This window comes from Bos indicus x Bos taurus, chromosome 10 (genome assembly GCF_003369695.1).
Source record: "Bos indicus x Bos taurus breed Angus x Brahman F1 hybrid chromosome 10, Bos_hybrid_MaternalHap_v2.0, whole genome shotgun sequence".
Taxonomy (NCBI): Eukaryota; Metazoa; Chordata; class Mammalia; order Artiodactyla; family Bovidae; genus Bos; species Bos indicus x Bos taurus.
In genome coordinates this window covers 51,990,780-52,009,973 of record NC_040085.1, presented here as the reverse complement: position 1 = coordinate 52,009,973, position 19,194 = coordinate 51,990,780, and the positions used below count along the sequence as shown (strand labels likewise).

The 19,194-nt window shown below is 41.6% G+C and overlaps 1 protein-coding gene across 1 annotated transcript in view; it reads right to left on the bottom strand.

Annotated features, from left to right (window-relative positions):
- MYO5C (myosin VC) overlaps positions 1-19,194 on the bottom strand; it is a 118,469-nt gene that overhangs the window by 27,162 nt on the left and 72,113 nt on the right. Inside the window, exons 23-32 of the mRNA XM_027553992.1 lie at positions 18,547-18,640; positions 17,668-17,731; positions 13,641-13,821; positions 9,313-9,406; positions 8,962-9,025; positions 8,800-8,880; positions 7,187-7,367; positions 4,915-5,008; positions 4,096-4,159; positions 2,140-2,308 (exon numbers count right to left, since the gene is read on the bottom strand). Coding sequence (XP_027409793.1) covers positions 2,140-2,308; positions 4,096-4,159; positions 4,915-5,008; positions 7,187-7,367; positions 8,800-8,880; positions 8,962-9,025; positions 9,313-9,406; positions 13,641-13,821; positions 17,668-17,731; positions 18,547-18,640 — 1,086 coding nt within the window. The remainder of the gene's footprint in view (positions 1-2,139; positions 2,309-4,095; positions 4,160-4,914; positions 5,009-7,186; positions 7,368-8,799; positions 8,881-8,961; positions 9,026-9,312; positions 9,407-13,640; positions 13,822-17,667; positions 17,732-18,546; positions 18,641-19,194) is intronic.

Here is a 19,194-nt window from a genome sequence, read left to right as displayed (position 1 = left end):
TATTTCATTTTTTTTCCTCCTAATATGGCATATATCCATTTTATAAAATTGGGTCATACTGCTTATAAAGTTTTAAATTCTGTTTCTCATTATACCGTAGATATTTCCCCCATCATTGATAATATACCAAACTGTCATCTGATATACAATAATTTAATCTACCCACTACAGCTGGGCATCCTTTCTTTTTTTGCTGTGTCTAATAATACTATGCTGACCATTCTAGATGAAAATCCTTGTTCACATATTTAATTATCTACTTAGGACAGAATCTCAGAAGTTGCATCACTGAGTCAAAGGGAATGCACTTTCAGAGGTTCCTGACATTTGCCTCCAAACTGCCCCTAAGAAAGTTGACACCAATTTCTATCCCCTGAAATCATGTGTGGCTGGGTGCACTTCAGGGTGTTCTCACCAGCACCATAAGATCTCCATTATTTGAGAATCAAAAAAATACCTAGCTTTAATTTGGTATTTCTTTGATAAATAGAAGATCGCTTAAACTTTTCTTTCCAACTTTAAATAAATGATTTTCTTTGACTCAGAGGCTCATGCAGTGGGCTGAACAGTGTCTCCTTGAAATTCACATCCATTTAGATGGACATGTACACACTGCTTTATTTAAAATGGATAACCAAAAGGACCTACTTTATAGCCCAGGGAACTCTGCTCAATGTTGTGTGGCAGCTTACATGGGAGGGGGATTTGGGGGAGAATGAATATACGTACATATGTGGCTGAGCCCCTTCAGTGTTCACCTGAAACTATCACAAAATTGTTAACTGGCTATACTCCAATATAAAATAGAAAGTTAAAAACCCTTCATATCCACTTAGAACCACAGAATGTGACCTTACTAGAAATAAGGTCTCTGCAGTTGCAATTAAACCAAGGATCAATGTGAGGTCACACTGGATCAGGATGGGTCCTAAATTCAATAAGACTATCCTTATGGTGTGACTTGAGAAACCTATTCTCTGAGAAAGGCATACCCCTCTCAAAAAAGATGGTCATCACCCAAGTGATGATCTGGATCATCTGACTGCTGCTGCTACTGCTAAGTCACTTCAGTCGTGTCCGACTCTGTGCGACCCCATAGGCGGCAGCCCACCAGGCTCCCCCGTCCCTGGGATTCTCCAGGCAAGAACACTGGAGTCGGTTGCCATTTCCTTCTCCAATGAATGAAAATGAAAAGTGAAAGTGAAGCCGCTCAGTCATGTCCAACCCTCAGCAACCCCATGGACTGCAGCCCTCCAGGCTCCTCTGTCCATGGGATTTTCCAGGGATCATCTGACTAGAATGTATTATTTCCTATTAAATGTTAAACTCTCTGCATTCCTCTTTTTATATATATAACTACCCTTTTAAGTTAAGTTCTGACACTGCAAAATATGATTTTACCCTATCATGTTTTTCTTGTGAGATAGGAAATGGGGGGGCCTGATGAGGAGGAGCAGAGCCAGTGGGCACGTGCAGCCTGACCACTGGCTGGGTGAGCCCTTACCTGGTCATGGTCTTGGAGGCTGCCAGGCCAGGAAGGCGCCTGAGAGCATCCACCTCCCAGGAAACTACTCCATCTGCTACTCTGGCGCTTCTCATCCTTGTGGGTTTCACACACCAATACAATTTCAGAAGCATTTCTGGGAGCTAACAGAGTTGCCAAATGCCATTTTGACAGGGGCATTTATAACTGGATGAATACTTTCATAGTTTAAAAAGTTAGCCACCTATTATTTTGATCATTTCATAGAAGAACACTTTGACTCTGAAAATTATGGGAAGAGCATTTCCCCAGAAGCAAGCGGGGGTCTTGGATGGAGTAAGCTTTGTTCAGAGAAGGTCACACATCAGCCTGGCATCCTCAACATACTCCAGGCAAGGCTGTTGTCATCTCAGACAAGCACTGCCCATGGGACAATGCTCAGGACCTTCCACTGGTCCTCTCTCAGCCTGCGTAAACCCCCTGGCTCCCCTGCAATGGCCATAACCTCAGAGGCCACCTGTCTTTTGAGAAAAAGAAACAGATTGCTCTAGTGAGAGGTGGATGCTACTCATCAGATGCTTGGGGTGGCCTGTCCCCCCTTTCAGTGATACCTGGACATAGGCAGTCATTTATCAACAGGTTAGAAAACTTCTCACCCTCTTCTCCATAGTGAGACGAGATGCTTCCTGCTGGAAACTACTCTTGACTTCATTTTCAGTTTCAGATTGTTTCCTCAAGTGCTCACTGGCCTCCTGAATTTCTTGAATCTTATCCATCAGCTTCTCTTTCTCTTTGGTATGTATTTCATTTTGGGCTTCTATGGTCCTGAGGAAAGGATTAGGAAGTTTTGGTATAAATTTGATCATCATGAAAAATCAGTGGAAAAATAGTTTGGCCACCTTACGTGTAAAACAAATTGTACCTGAATAGGGGAGTGCTCACAGTGTGGGGGAAGAGACCAGGGTTAGTGGGGTATAGAAGTCCACAGCTGCTTCAGCCTCTTAATCTGATAAAAATTTCTCATCCTCACCCGCCCACACCCCTTGATGGCTCCCGTAAGATATCCATACCCACTCATACCCTTATGACCAAAAGCCCAGTCATTATATCCTTTGTGAAAAGCCTGGGATCAGATACTCAAAAATCCAGGGATCAGAGAGAGAAGAAAAGGGACCCCATCCAGAGTCCCAAAATGATGCCCACCACTTTCCTACACCTGGCCCCTACCCTCCCAATGAAGAAATTCTCTCTGGGATGTAGAGTGTTTATTTATTTTTCTTGAAATTAAGTATCTTGAGGATTTTTAAATTGGAATGGAACCTGAATGACAAGTTTGACATCTATTCCTCTGATGATAAATAATAATATGAGAGTCGATTTTAATCTGATTAGGATAACAAAATGATTGTGAATAAAATTCACAGTGAAGAAGTCAGGGTAACTGACTTTTCTAAAGATTATAAAATTTTCCAAAATATTTTTACCATACAAAAGCACAATCTAATCTAAGCTATAAAAATATTATTTGATATGAGCAATGTTATGTGGTATGGAAAAACACTAGGATATAAAATGGTACCCTATTAATGAATGTAAAGCTCTAAAATTGCAATTCTAACTTGAGTTACACATAAATAATTTAATCTAGATTTTATTATGAAAGAATTGAATCAAAATAAAGCTTTAAAAATGTTTTACAGTTATGATCCAGTGATTCTATGAAGGTTTGTCAACTTCTCCATGATGGACAAGTCAGCAGGAAATGCATAATCTTTCTATATTTCTAAGAGAGAGGGAAGAACCCATGCACTGTGTGTCTGTACATGAATATGACTAAGGGAATTCACCACTCTGATTGACTGGAAGAAGTTCAGTGATGAGTGGAAGTAAATTACACAGGTAAGGATCTTGGAACACAAGACACTGAGGAAATTGAGGGTTTGGGCAAATGCCTCACTCACCTTCGCACCTTCATGTATTTGTCAAAGCTCAATGTGCGTTTTAAATGAATTAAAACACCACTGATTATTCTTTTATCTGCTTCTCCAGAGAAATGGTTAAAATTTCTATTAAAATAATTTTTGATCATCATCAAAAAAATTTTACACAAAGTATCTCAACAAGCTCACAAAACATTTTTCTCACAAGGTTCCACCAGGGGCTCTGTTGGTCAGGATGTAATTTGGGGGAGCAGTTATCAAATGAAGATTCTCTATCAAAATGGATTTTAAGCCTCACCCTAAGTGGCCTGCTGAGAGAAACACTGTCCTCTCTCATACGATATTATTTTATCAGTTTTTTGAAGATATAATTTATGCATATGGCATAATGTTCTAAGGGCATAAACGGGTACACAGTGAAAAGCAAGTCTCTTCCATCTTCCGGGCACCAGTCACCCAGTTACCCTTCCTGCAGGCAACCAATGTTTTGTTGGTTTCATTTCTTGTACATTATCCCAGAGGAGGGTGTGTGTGTACACAAGCATTTATTTTTACACCTGAAGAATATCTTGCTTTTGTGGCTTAATAACCTTCTTTGGTATCTCCCACAATTTCAGAAAAGCAAAGCATTGCATGAGTGTGGGCTTGAGGTACATGCAGGTTGACACTTACTTGCTCTGTGTTCCTTCTTCTTCTTGATTGTGATTCGACTGATTTGACAATTCTTCTAGTTTTCCTAAGACAAGAAGAGCTATCAGTCCTTTGGGGGGTCATACCACTGCATTCTGATTTGGGTTTGATCATATTTCATATTTTCAGTTATCAGGAGTCCTAAAATGCACCCAGCTAGAGATGAGGTTTTATTTGATCTGAACAATGTTTAAAAACTTCATAAGCCATTATTTAAAAATTGTGATATTTCACATAAAAACCTGGATTTCTATTTTTTCTTTAAAAATAGGAATATCAAGCAACACTGGAGCCCGAGATCTTAGTCAGCAAAAGTCAACAGGGCTTGCTTGGAGGCAGCTGCTGCCTTCAAATGCCTATGAATCTTACTGTACTGTCCACACATCCCACTTTCACATTTATGTCACCTAAGTCCTTGGAGAATCAGTTTGACAATGACCTTTTGGTCATTTCTTGGATACAGGAAACCATTTTCTTTTTAAAAAAACTTTCTATTTTTTTTTTTTTTTAAACTTTCTATTTTATATTGGAGTAGAGCCAATTAACAATGTTGTGACAGTTTCAGGTGGATAGCAAAGGGACTCAGCCATACATATACATGTATCCATTCTCCCCCAATCTCCCCTCCCATCCAGGTTGCCACGTAACATTGAGCAGAGTTCCATGTGCTGTACAGTAGGTCCCTGTTGGTTACCTATTTTAAATACAGCAGTGTGCACATGTCATCCTCAACTCCCTAACCACCTTTTCCCCCAACAGGAAACCATTTTCTAAAAGCAGGTTCATGAGGGTTCCAGTTACCTTTCATGGTTTCAGTTTGTTCATTCAGGCGGATTTCGAGATCTCGCTTCTGTTTTTCCAGTTCTGAAATTTGTTGTTTAAAGTCTGGGATCATCTTCAGAGAAGAATTGGAAATATTAGAATATGAAACACTTTGAAATCCCAGAGCTGCTCAGAAGCAAACTAAACTGCCTAGATCTTTAACCCCATGGAACATACGTCTAGAATAGTTATGTAAGACAGCTAGCCAAGGTATTAGACTGGATGAAATCATGTTTTTTACCTCAAGACCTATACTGTCACAAGAAATACCAGCATGCTCAGAGTGTGTGGTTCTCACCCAGCTCCACCCTCCACATCCTGGAGGGCTCCTGGAGGGGCACCATCTGGGAGGATTTATGGGAATTCTCTGCTGAGCTGAGGGAGGGAGATGGGAAGAATGACAACCAGTCTCTTTGGTTCAGAGACATCATCTCCTCATCAGAAATAGGAGAATCATCTCAAAGGGGTCCTGCTGTGCCCTGTGAATTCCAGGCCATGCACTGCTTTCTTATCAGAGGTCTGGAACGATCCAATAAGTTTCATAATCCTCTGTCCTTGTCTAGCTGTATGCTTGTTTAAACGTCCACCATTTCTACTTGTAGTCAGGTGCAAGTGAAAGTCGCTTAGTCATGTCCAACTCTTTGCGACCTCATGCACTATACAGTCCATGGAATTCTCCAGGCCAGAATACTGGAGTGGGTAGCCTTTCCCTTCTCCAGGGGATCTTCCCAACCCAGAGATCGAACCCAGGTCTCCCACATTGCAGGCATATTCTTTACCAGCTGAGCACAGTCAGGTAAGGAGAGTTTTTTTTCAACTGTACATGTTTATGAAAACACCTGTGCCTCTGAAGTTAAGATGAAAAATACTTGTTTGATTGTGCAATCAGATCTTACTGTAAACTCCTCATTAAAGTTTCAGCCAAGTAGTAAATAAAAATGTGCAGGTCCTTAACTACTGTTTCACACATCTGCTGTGCCCAGGGTCATTTCTCCTCACCTGCTGACACATCCTTGAGATTTCCTAATACTCCCAGGTTAGGCAGAGGAGGAAAAGCCAGTAAAGAAGTTGAGAAGGAGCAACCAGTGGGGTGGGATAAGAAACCCAGGAGAGCATGGTGTCCTGGAAGCCAAGAGAACAATAAAGAGGAAGAGGGAGTGATTAAAAACAAACTGGAGCCTATTATACAGAGTGAAGTAAGCCAGAAGGACAAACACCAATACAGTATACTAACGCATATATATGGAATTTAGAAAGATGGTAACGATAACCCTGTATATGAGACAGCAAAAGAGACACTGATGTATAGAACAGGCTTATGGACTCTGTGGGAGAGGGAGAGGGTGGGAAGATTTGGGAGAATGGCATTGAAACATGTGAAATGTCATGTATGAAACGAGATGCCAGTCCAGGTTCAATGCACGATGCTGGATGCTTGGGGCTGGTGCACTGGGATGACCCAGAGGGATGGTATGGGGAGGGAGGAGGGAGGAGGGTTCAGGATGGGGAACACATGTATAATTTTTTTTAAATTTAAAAAAAAATATATATATATATATATATAAAAGAAAAAAAAATTACCAAATGCTGCAGAGAGATTAAGACCAGGGTGAAAAGGAATCTTTGTGTTCAGTTCTGTGCAGGCAGATTCAGTTAGAGGGAGGAACACACCGCAGCATGGGGTGGCCACAAACAGGAGATGAGTGGAGCTATCACAGCCAGATGGCATGGAGAAGTATGGCCAAGTCCCCCAGAGAAATGGGGAGGTGGCTGCAGGGGGTATGGGGTTAAGAAAGGCATGTTTTTGATAATTAGATTCCTAAGGCATTCCTTCATACCAGTAGATAAAAGTGAGAAGGAAGAATTAGACAAATGCAGTGGAGAAGAGCAGGCATCATGGAAGAAGGAAGTTGTTGAAACAGTGAGATGAAGAGCTAGAAGAGGGCAACTGACCTTCCGCATGCAAGCCCCTCTCAAGAGGTACCTTTTTATCTTTATGCTTTTTGTGACTTTCCAAGGGGTTGGGGCTAGATTTAACATATATAAATTTAAAAGCACACACAAATCACAGAACTCGGACTCATCCCATGGTACACACTTTCAAAATGCTTTCTAGGCTGGTGTAATTTTATAGTTTTATCTTCTGAACCAGTTCTTTCACTCCTGGAAAATGTAATTTGTTTTCCAGCTGAGACACTGAACTTTACTTCACTAAAGCATAACATCTCTAGAATAAAGGCTGAGATCATACCATGTTTTCCGATGTTAGCCTGGTAACTTCATGACGGATACTTTCATTGATGTCATTCTCTTCTCTAAATAATTTCTGCAGGTGGTTGATTTCCTGACTTAGATGCACCACTTTGAAGTTCAGAGCTTCAATCTCCTTTTCATAGCAGTCCTTCTGGGACTGGAAATGGTTCTCCAAAACGCTGTCAGAGGAATGGTCAAGAAATTAACCACATGGTCTTTATCCTGATGACAACTCTCAGCAGTTATGAAAACCCACAATCAGCGCCAGGTGCTAAGCACATAAAGTTCACCTGTGTCCAAAAGGTTACAGGCTATAGAATTAGTAATGTATAATTACAAACTTCAGCTATGTGATGTTATGTGGTATTAACAGGTAGTGGATGATAAAAAAATTTTTAGACATTTAAAAAATTATGTTTCTATTCTAATAATTAAAAGTACCCTCTGTTTGATGCAACAATGATAAAGACACATGTCACTACACATTTTTCAAAACCCATAGTATGTACAACATCAAGAGTGTAAACTATTGACTCTGGGTGATAATGGTGTGTCAGTGTAGGTTCATCGGCTCTAACAGATGTACCCTCTGGTGACACATGTTGATGGCTGTGTGTGTGTAGGGGTAGGAGGTATATTAAGAATCTCTGTACTTTCTGTGAACCTAAAAGTGCTCTAAAAATAGTTTATTAATTTTAAGAAAGCAAACATATTAAATTTAAACACATCTATATATCTAGGAAAGTGAAAGTGAGAGTTGGTCCATAAAGAAGGCTGGTGGTGAAGTCACTAAGTTGCGTTGTACTCTACCGACCCCATGGACTGTAGCCTGCCAGGCTTCTCTGACCATGGGCTTCTCCAGGCAAGAATACTGGAGTGGGTGGCCCTTTCCTTCTCCAGGGGATCTTTCCAACCCAGGAATTGAACCTGGGTCTCCTGCACTGCTGAAGGCTGAATGCTGAAGAATTGATGCTTTTGAATTGTGGTGCTGAGAAGACTCTTGAGAGTCCCTTGGACTGCAAGGAGATCAAACCAGTCAATCCTAAAGGAAATCAACCCTGGATATTCATTGGAAGGACGGATGTTGAGCTGAGGCTCCAATACTTTGGCCACCTGATGCGAAGAGCCAACACGTTGGAAAAGACACTGATGCTGGAAAAGATTGAGGGCAGGAGGATAAGAGGGTGACATAGGTTGAAATGGTTGGATGGCATCACTGACTCAATGGACATGAGTTTGAGCGAACTCCGGGAGACAGTGAAGGACAGGAAAGCCTGGCATGCTGCAGTCCACAGGGTCACAAAGAGTCAGACATGGCTTGTGACTAAACAATAACAACAATATATCTATAGCAACACTGGCTAACTTGTTTGCTATCAGTTTTCATTTAACAGGTTATGTGTTTTACTACTTGGCCAGTTATCCCACAAAGAGATTGTTCTTCATTATTAAACTAACTGCTCAATCCTTGAAGAAATCATCCCAGGAATTATGAGACCATTCTGTAAGGAATTTACTTTGTCAATCAAATCTATGAAAGGTAAATTTTTGACTTTGCAATAGTATTTTGTCTCTGAAAAACCATGAAAAATCCTGAGGGAAATTTCTCACCGTGTTGCTTTCTTTAGTCCTTCATAAGCAAACCAAAGTTCTCCATCCTCATTTAAATGTTCCAAATCTTCCAGAGAGAGCCTGAAACATGAAGAGGGTGAGAGAATCATTTCTCTCATGTATTATGTGTTTCTAAATACTTGTTCATGCAAAAATGATTACCTGTTTCTTACATCTTCAATGTCATAGCTCTCAAGAAGTTGTCTGGTGATCTCTGACATCTTTTCTGAGGGGAAAAGGCAGAACTGGAATAAATTACATTTTTGCATAATTTCTATTTTCCCATTTCCTTTTTTAGGGCCCGGTCCTCTAGCCCTACAGACTCTCTAGCTAACCATCTCATCAGCTAACTTACCAGCTATCTAACCAACCAATCATGAAGCCAACCAACTATTCAACCTTCCATATACCCAACCAACCAGCCTCAGATCAAAGGACACACTGCCCGAGTGGAGACACCTATGATGCCTTCAGCCTGCCTGCCATGGACTCAGTGACTCATATTTTCATTACCTCTCATTTCCCTTTTCTGGGACTGCACATGTTTTTCCACGTCTATCTTCTGTGTCTGAAGTAACTCTATCTCCTTTTCAAACTCAGAGATCGTCTGAATCCCAGCAATGACAGAACCATGTGAAGAAAAAACAGCTGTCACAATTTACAGCAGACAAAGGGAACACTAGTACTGTGTATTTATCTACGCAAGTTGTCCTCACCAGTTTCTCAGTTAAAATCTTGTTAAGCCCTCACTGCTCATAAAGTTTGGCCATAAAGTATTGTTTAACTATCTGAGCTACTGTTATTCTCACATGTACTTGGTTGTATCAACCGAGTTAGCCCCACTACTATATAAAGGGAAAAAGTAAGTCCTTACTACCTGGGGTGGGGATGGGGAGGTGAGGGAGCTGAGAGAAGTCCAGGCACAAGGGCCAAGTTCTCTCTCACTCTATGATGGAATCTTGCACACAAAGAAGTGGGCAAAGTCATCACCTATTTAGGGTTTGGGCTGCAGCTAGTCTTAGATGGGACTGAGTGGCAGGGCCAGGGTGCGCCCTGGGTCTGTGGGAGTTGGCAGGGAGGGCATGACCTGAGTCCAGGAGGGGGGCGAGGCTGCTTGTGGGGAGAAGGCTGCATTCTGCCTGTATTCACCTGTGAGCTCAGGTTTGTACTTGTGTAGATGTGGGAGCTGTACAGAGATGAATAACCCCTCCTGGATATTCTTTTCTGTTTTTGTGAGTTGTCATATCAGTGTGTATTAAAACAAAAAAAAACTTTATCAATACTGGTGAATTTTTGTGTGGCCATTTAAAAAAATTTTTTTTATTTTGCATTATCTAGTCATTGAACTCAGTCATGTCCAACTGGCTCTCACAACATCTTTAAAAAGTGATTGCTATTTATTTGTATCATTAAACACAAAAGCTTTTAAATTACTTTTCCTTAAAATGTACTTATGAACAGAGCTGAATATGCAGCTTGCCTTAAAAATGGGGAGGGATGTGCTTTAAAAATCAAGCATTTAACAGAAAACATAGTCAAAGTATTTTTAGTTTATATGACTCAATTTTCAGGTACAATTTTCAGAGATGAGCTGGAACTGATGTAAGGCCAGATGTTTATATATATGATCTCCCTAAACTGATAGTAATTCTTAAGAAGGCTTATCAATTGAGATTAGGTTTGGCTAATATAAAAATGAGATGTGCCCTTTTTTTGTTATTGATTAAAACACAGAGATAGAAAATCCAAGACTGAGAGAACAGTCCCAGGCAATTTCCAGCTCAATTACTCCACCATGCCTTTCAGCAGCTCCTGTTCTTATGGTTCAAAATATCTGCTGGAATCCCAGTCTCCCACCCACATCCCAGGTGGCAGATAGAGAAATGGAAGTGGAAGAGAAAAGGGTATACACCTTATCTGTGAAAGTAAGCACCTCACAGAAGCATCACTGAACAATGGAACCCTTCCATTTATGTTACCCATTCATGGAGTTGTAACTCATGACAAAGGAGGGTGGGGATTGAAACAGGAAAGCCATGTGTCTAGATTGCTACTATTGTTTTTAATTAAAAAACAAGGAGAAAATATATGTGCAGACTATAACCTGCAGCTTCTGTTACTGAAGTGTGGTGTAACAGTGTTTGGGACAGATAAAATTTTGCCTGTGAAATTAAAAAAAAAAACAAAACATCAAAACTGGTGAATTTTTGTGTGGCCATTAAATTTTTTTTTTTTAATTTTACATTGTCTAGTCATTAAGATCAGTCATGTCCAACTTTTTGTGACACTATGGACTGTAGCCCACCACACTCCTCTGTCCATGAAATTCTCCAGGAAAGAATACTGGAGTGGGTTATCATGCCCTTCGCCAGGTGATCTTCCCGACCCAGGGACTGAACCTGTGTCTCCTGCGTTGCAGACAGATTCTTTACCACCTGAGCCACCAGGCAAGCCCATTTTGTATTGGGGTATAGCCAATTAACTGTGGAAAATTCTGAAAGAGATGGGAATACCAGACCACCTGATCTGCCTCGAGAAATTTGTGTGCAGGTCAGGAAGCAACAGTTAGAACTGGACATGGAACAACAGACTGGTTCCAAATAGGAAAAGGAGTACGTCAAGGCTGTATATTGTCACCCTGTTTATTTAACTTATATGCAGAGTACATCATGAGAAACGCTGGACTGGAAGAAACACAAGCTGGAATCAAGATTGTCAGGAGAAATATCAATAACCTCAGATATGCAGATGACACCACCCTTATGGCAGAAAGTGAACAGGAACTCAAAAGCCTCTTGATGAAGGTGAAAGTGGAGAGTGAAAAAGTTGGCTTAAAGCTCAACATTCAGAAAACGAAGATCATGGCATCTGGTCCCATCACTTCATGGGAAATAGATGGGGAAACAGTAGAAACAGTGTCAGACTTTATTTTTCTGGGCTCCAAAATCACTACAGATGGTGACTGCAGCCATGAAATTAAAAGACGCTTACTCTTTGGAAGGAAAGTAATGACCAACCTAAATAGCATATTCAAAAGCAGAGACATTACTTTGCCAACAAAGGTTCGTCTAGTCAAGGCTATGGTTTTTCCTGTGGTCATGTATGGATGTGAGAGTTGGACTGTGAAGAAGGCTGAGCCCCGAAGATTTGATGCTTTTGAAGTGTGGTGTTGGAGAAGACTCTTGAGAGTCCCTTGGACTGCAAGGAGATCCAACCAGTCCATTCTGAAGAAGATCAGCCCTGGGATTTCTTTGGAAGGAATGATGCTAAAGCTGAAACTCCAGTACTTTGGGCACCTCATGCGAAGAGTTGACTCATTGGAAAAGACTCTGATGCTGGGAGGGACTGGGGGCAGGAGGAGAAGGGGACGACAGAGGATGAGATGGCTGGATGGCATCACTGACTCGATGGACGTGAGTCTGAGTGAACTCCGGGAGTTGGTGATGGACAGGGAGGCCTGGCGTGCTGCGATTCATGGGGTTGCAGAGAGTCGGACACGACTGAGTGACTGATCTGATCTGATCTGATAGCCAATTAACAATGTTGTGATAGTTTCAGGTGAACAGCAAAGGGACTCAGCCATACGCACACTTGTATCCATGCTCCCCCGAACTCCCCTCACATCTCTGGATATTTTCTAAGTTAGCCTAAGTGTTTAAAGGTTATACAGCTTTTGTTTCCACAGTGGGTAAAATAGGAGATCAAGTTGGCATGTTTTGATCATTTTACATATATGACCTCACCCCTGTAACATGCCTATGAAGTGAGTAGAATGACTAGAAAACTGAAGATGCAAAAGTGTAACATGCATTGTTTAGGGTCACAGGGCGAGCTATCAGGACCTAGGACTATCCATCCTCAAGCTCCACTCTCTGTATTGTTAAAGTAAATGTTCCAAGTCTTATCTGTATTTACCTATTGCTATTTAGTTGCTCGGTCGTGTCCAACTCTTTGCAACCCATAGACTGTAGCCTATCAGGCTCCTCTGTCCACGGGATTTTCCAGGCAAGAATACTAGAGTGGCTTGCTTCTCAAAGGGATCTTCCAGACCCAGTGATTGAACCTGCATCTCTTGCACTGGCAGGCAGATTCTTTACCACTGAGCCACCAGGGAAGCCCTTATTTAGGTATAGGTATTTACCTATAGGCTTATTATAACATGTATAAATGATGATAATGGGTTTATTTTCTTTGAAAATCAGACTAATCTCCTTAATATACCACACTGAAGAGTTTAGATCATAGTTTTAGCTACCAGAGAGGGAGTGAGTGGTTTCCTCTCACTCACTTCACCCCAAGGGCAGCCACATAATCTCATGAAATACAAACTGCAGCCAGATGATGTGACTCCCAGATTGACATCAGTCTTACGTGGCTGCTAAGGATGAAGGGCTCACAGGTATATGTGGTCCTTCTGGATTCCACAGTCCAATCTACTATTTTCAACAGTAGGAAATCAGAACCCAGAGTCTGAACATGGGCAGTTCTGCTAAGAAATTCAGGTATGAGTCCACGACATATCTTCTAAACTATGCATGGCTATTCCATGATGATTACAGAGGATATTTGTGTAATTGTAACAACTATTCTACTAACATGTGTTTCACGTATCTAGTGGAAGCTTAAAAATTTTCCAATCTCACTAAAATGGTTTGCATTGAAGAATGGAGGGAGAAACAAGCTTGGATGCTTTTAGCTGATCCTGTGGGCTGCCGTCGGTGGGGTTGCACAGAGTCGGACATGACTGACGCGACTTAGCAGCAGAGCCGAGGGGACGTGAAGCCGCTCTCTCTTGTGCAGACAAATCAGCCAAGAGCTCGTGGATGATCGAGGAGTCTTACCTTTGCCTGCTTGCTCAGCCAGGCCACTTCTCCTTTCAGGTCATCAGAGGTGACCCGCTCTTCTTCTAGCTGATGCTGTAGTTGCATCTTCTCATCCTTGAGAGCTTTAATTTCTTCTTTCAAGGACCGGATCTGCTTCTCATAGTCTTGTGTTTTCAGTTCAAAACTTTTTTCAAGAAGTCTAAGCATCAAAAGAAAAATTTGAACCATTTCTAAGGTCTTTACCCTTAATTAGAACTACACATCATTTTGGAAATAAGAGGAGACTCAGAAAGGAAGAGCCAAGTGAAGACCTATTGTGAGGACGGTGGCCTTATTTTTAGAAGACTGTTTTTATGTCCCCTTAGGTTAAGGCAGCTTCTTACCTCTTCAGAATCAGAGAAGTGTGGCTCTACAGTGATCACACACAGGGAACACAGGAGAGGGAGGCTGAACTTAAAGACTCAATGGTTGTTGGGGTACTATAGCCCCCAAGCCACCCTGGTTCCACATAGTCCCCTAAAGGGACCGCTTCACTCAGCAAAGACCTTGGCACATTCTGCCAAGTCCTGTCTCCTGCCTAGAATCAAGGATCCTGGAACAGCCTGGCTTAGTCCTAAACAAGTTAATATGGCCATTTAATAAGGAAAAGGGTCCAGCTTGTCAAACATTTTAGAATAAACTGCAGCAAATCCAGGTACCCCAAAGGCCACAGAAAGCCAATACCTTGTAAGAAGATTGCACAATTAAATACAGGGTAAGTGCCCAAGAAAATAACCCCAGACAGATACAGAACCTAGACCAGCCCCACGCAGCCCACAGGGGCCCAGTCAGAATTGAAGCTGTCCAAGGAGCTCTGTGAGTTTATTAAATCATTTTCCCACCTGCTGGGCTGTCAACTCAGTCCATTTTATGACTTGCTTTTATAGTACAGAGGGGAAAATCCTGAGGAAGAGTCATACTCCCAATAGGATTTTGTTTCTTTTCTTCTTATAAATATCAACAAACATTTAAACTTTGTTTTCAGATTAAAAACAAAACAAAACAAAACAAAAACTACAGTGTTCCTAAGAGTCCAGGAAAATACATTTGAAGAAGCAAATTGCAACCAGAAATCTTATGTAAAGAGAATCTTAAGACTTGTAGTCTAAGACTTGGAAGCTGACCAGGAGTGTGCCCACTGACTGTGGGACCCTTGAGCTTCCAGAGGGTTGTGATGGGACAAGTCTTTCCCAGTCAGCTGACCAGGGACCAGACTGAGCTGTGGGTGAGTGCTGAAGAGGACTGTAAAGAGCTCAGGCTGGCTCTCTAGCCCCTGCTTGAAATGATCGCTCTTAAGTGGCCTCAGATGACCAGGAGATGCCAAGAGCTGAGCTCCTCTCTTCTAAAGTTAAGAATTCATGGAAAAACAGACTTTTCAAGGTAAAAAGTTAACTAGTCCTATTTAAAACCTGATGTAAATATGATGCAGCAATTCCACTCCTAGGTATATATGCAAAGAAAAAGAAAACACTATTTTAAAAGAATACATGCACCCCAGTGTTCATAGTAGCACTATTTACAATAGTCAAGATATGGAAGCCACCTAAGGGTCCATCACCAGATGAATGGATAAAGAAGATGTGGTACATATATACAATGGAATGCTACTCAGGCATAAGAAAGAAAAATTTCCATTTGCAACAACATGGATGAAACTGAGGGATCTTATGCACAGTGAAATAAGTCAGACAGAAAAAGACACTGTGTTTTATAGGTGGAACATTAAAAAAAAAAAAACCACAAATGAATATAGCAAGGCAAACAGACTCATAAAAAACAAACTAGTGGTTACCAGTGGGGAGAGGGAAGGTGGAGAAGCAAGAAAGGGGAAGGAGATTAAAAGGTACAGACTACTGTGTATGATATAAATAAGCTGCTAGGATATATTGCATAACACAGGGAATATAGCTAACATTTTATAATAACTACAAATGGAGCATAATGTATAAACATTTTGAACCACTATGTCGTACACCTGAAGCTAATATAGTATTATAAATCAACTGCACATCAAAAGGACTTCCCTGGTGGTTCATACAGTAAAGAATCTGCCTGCAATGTAGAAGACCTGGGTTTGATCCCTGGGTTGGGAAGATCCTCTGGAGAAGGGAATGGCTATCCACTCCAGTATTCTTGCCTAGAAAATTCCTTGAATAGAGGAGCCTGGCAGGCTACAGTCCAAAGCATTGCAAAGAGTCAGACAGGACTGAGCCACTTTCACATATGCACACACATACATCAAAAGAAAAAAAACTGATGTAGGATCATGAAACACTGTATGTATACATTAACTCTTGGAGTTCTTCAGTGACACTCTCTCCCCTGACTTCTTGGCATCCTGGCCCCCTCATCCAGACCCAGGTTCTTCCGCTAACTAACTTCACAGGAAAGTTGTATATGCTGCCACCAAGGCAGCACTGTGCCATCTAGCCTCCAACAGAGACGCCAAGAATGTTCCATCTCTTCCCAGCACTCTGCCATGCAGCCCTATCTGGAGATCTAAAGACCTGTGAATTTACCCCTTAAGAGAGAGAGACACAGACTGGAGCCTTTAGATCTTAGCAAAGCGTTTGTTGAGACAGGAAACATGGGGCTGGTACAATTCAAGGTTATGGGGACCTGTCTTTTTAACTAATTTTTATTGGAGTATAGTTGATTTACAATGTTCTGGTAGTTTCTGCTGTACAACAAAGTGCACCAGTTATACATATCTGCTCTTTTTCAAATTCTACTCCCATATAGATCATTACAGAGCACTGAGTTCCCTGTGCCATACAGTAGATCCTTATTAGTTATCTATTTTAGATACAGTGGTGGGTATATGTCAATCCCAATCTCCTGATTTATCCCTTTCTCCCTTGGTAACTATAAATTTGTTTTCTAAATCTGTGACTCTATTTCTGTTTCATAAATAAGGTCACTTGTATCATTCTTTTAGATTCCTCATGAAAGCACCATCACATATTATATGTCTTTGTCTGACTCCACTCAGTATGACAATCTTTAGGCCCATCCATGTCACTGCAAATGACATTATTTTGTTTTTGTTTGTGGCAGAGTAACAATATGCCATTGATTAATATATATGTCCATCTTCTTTGTCCACTCCTCTGTGGTGAATATTTAGCTTGCTTCCATGTTCTGGCTATTGTAAGCAGTGCTGCTATGAACACTGGGGTGCATATAATATTTTGAATTATGGTTTTCTCTAGATATACGCCCAGGAATGGGATTTCTGGATCATATGGTAGCTCTAATTTTAGTTTTTTAAGGAACCTCCATACTGTCTTCCATAATGGCTACACTAATTTTTATTCCCACGAACAGTGCAGAGGGTTCCCTTTTCTCCACACCCTCTCTAGCATTTATTGTTTGTAAATTTTCTGATGATCGCCATTCTGAATGCTGTGAGGTGATACCTCATTGTAGTTTTGATTTTTATCTTTCTAATAATTAGTGATATTGAGCATCTTTTCATGTGCCTCTTGGTCATCTGTATGTCTTATTTGGAGAAATGTCTATTCAGATCTTCCAACCATTTTTTTTTATTGGGTTGCTTTTTTTATATTGAGCTACATGAGCTATTGGACCTGCCTTAATTTATGTGAGGTGAGTTACACGCCTTACTGTCTGGGACAAGAGTCAAGTTTACAGATACAATGTGAGGGTAGGGGGCAAAGAAGGACGGTTTAAGAGGCAATAATTTTCACCCTTGGACTTGAAAGCTGAAAAACGTGGCAGTCTCTGAACTTGTCACTGTCTTGGTGATAAAGAGAAAGCAAGACATGCCCAGTGGTCCACTGAGCCCATAACTCCAGAACCTGTGCAGTGTCTGAAATGTGCACCCTTGGGGACGTAGCTCTCACAAAGCTGTCTCTCACTTCCTAAAAATATCCGTGCTGTGCTCTCCTGTATCTGTGATCTGCAACCTGCAAGCTGAGAAGCAAATTAGAAAACAGCAGAGAGAGAAGGAAGCAGTGGCTTTAAAGCAAACGAGATTTCATACACTCTTTGTTGTTCTTCTTTTCGCACATCATCAAAGAGCTGCTTGGTGAGGTTATCCATTTTTTCTGTGAAAAGAGAATGAATGCTCTTTGAAATAGGTGTGAAAAGCAATGCCTTGATTGTTTCATGCCACATTTAACAAAGTAAGAATGTAAGAACAATCGGGTGGTATTTATTATTAATGGGACTTAAGATGAGAGTGTAATTGTCATCTTTTATAAATTAGAATTCTGCAATTAGAATCTGAATTGGACAAGTACAGATGGACAAGCTAGGCTGCGGATGGCTGCTCCACACGCCAAAGGAAACTGACGCTGCTGGTCCCAAGGGTCTGCACGTGACAGCCCAGGGCTGACGCGGCTCAGTGCTAAGGAGGCGTCTTTGTTCAGGGACAGGACTGGGTACCACTTACACTGGGTAACTTGGCCAGAGCTAAAATTTGAGTGCAAATCCTTGGCAAGCCAGAAACATTATCCCAGCTTTGCCCTGACAATGCACAAGGATGGCTATAAAATTTTTAAAAAATGAGATTCTGAATGATCCCTGTTACCACTACCCACAGTCATCACCCCCTCCCCATCTTCTGATATAACAGCTCCAGGCTTACGGCCCACCCATCTGTACTTTGCAAATGGCCCAGGAGATTCTGAGGCACAGACAGGGACTACTGTGCTCTGATAAAAGTTGGAAACAAGCCAGGTGACCCTGCAGGGTACAGTTGCCACAATTTAAATACAGTTATTTTCTGTGGAGTGAAAGTGTTCTCATTACACCAGAGGCGTCTGGTTCAGCCTGAAACTCGATTCCTGCCCAGTGCCTATTTCCTGAAGGACTAGGCCTGTGAACCGGTGAATGTGCATCGGGCCACCTCGGGCTTTACCTTTCAACTCTTCAGTCTTCTCTTGAAGCTTCAGCTGTATTTGTTCTTTCTGTATTTCCAATTCTGAATTATGCTTCTGAAGCTTTGCCAGTTTCTAGCAAAGGGAAGGGAAAAAATGGTTTTTTGAAAACCTTGCTTTGAGTTTCATCACCATTGCCTGCATATTTTTAAATTAGTTATTTTTCGGTCTCGGCGCCCGTCCATAGGTAACAGCTGGCAGCAGCCCACTGCGAGATGCTGTGTTTAGCTCCACATGCAAGGGCTCCATGTGACTTCAATAGACACTAGTTCCCAGCCCCATCCAACAAGGGCTGAAATCAAGGAGAAAGAACCAAATCCAAGGTCTTCCCAAAGTCAAGGCAACTCCTCTGTCTTTTTATTGGCTAAAAATAGCCAGGGTATTCATACATTAAATGTAGGAAATTTATGATATAAAGTGGATTCACACTTCGAGAGTCTTATGACTCAGGAAGGATGTATGATCACAGTAGTTCTCCAGCAAAGTCTCTGCTGGGCTGGCAGCTGGGGGCCCCTGGGTGCTGGTGACTGGTGACTGGCAGTGTGGGAGATGCTAGCCTCTGTGTTAGTGCAGCCGGGCACTTGGTCATCGGAAGGGCAGAGGGATGCCCTAGTACCCCAAGCTGTCAC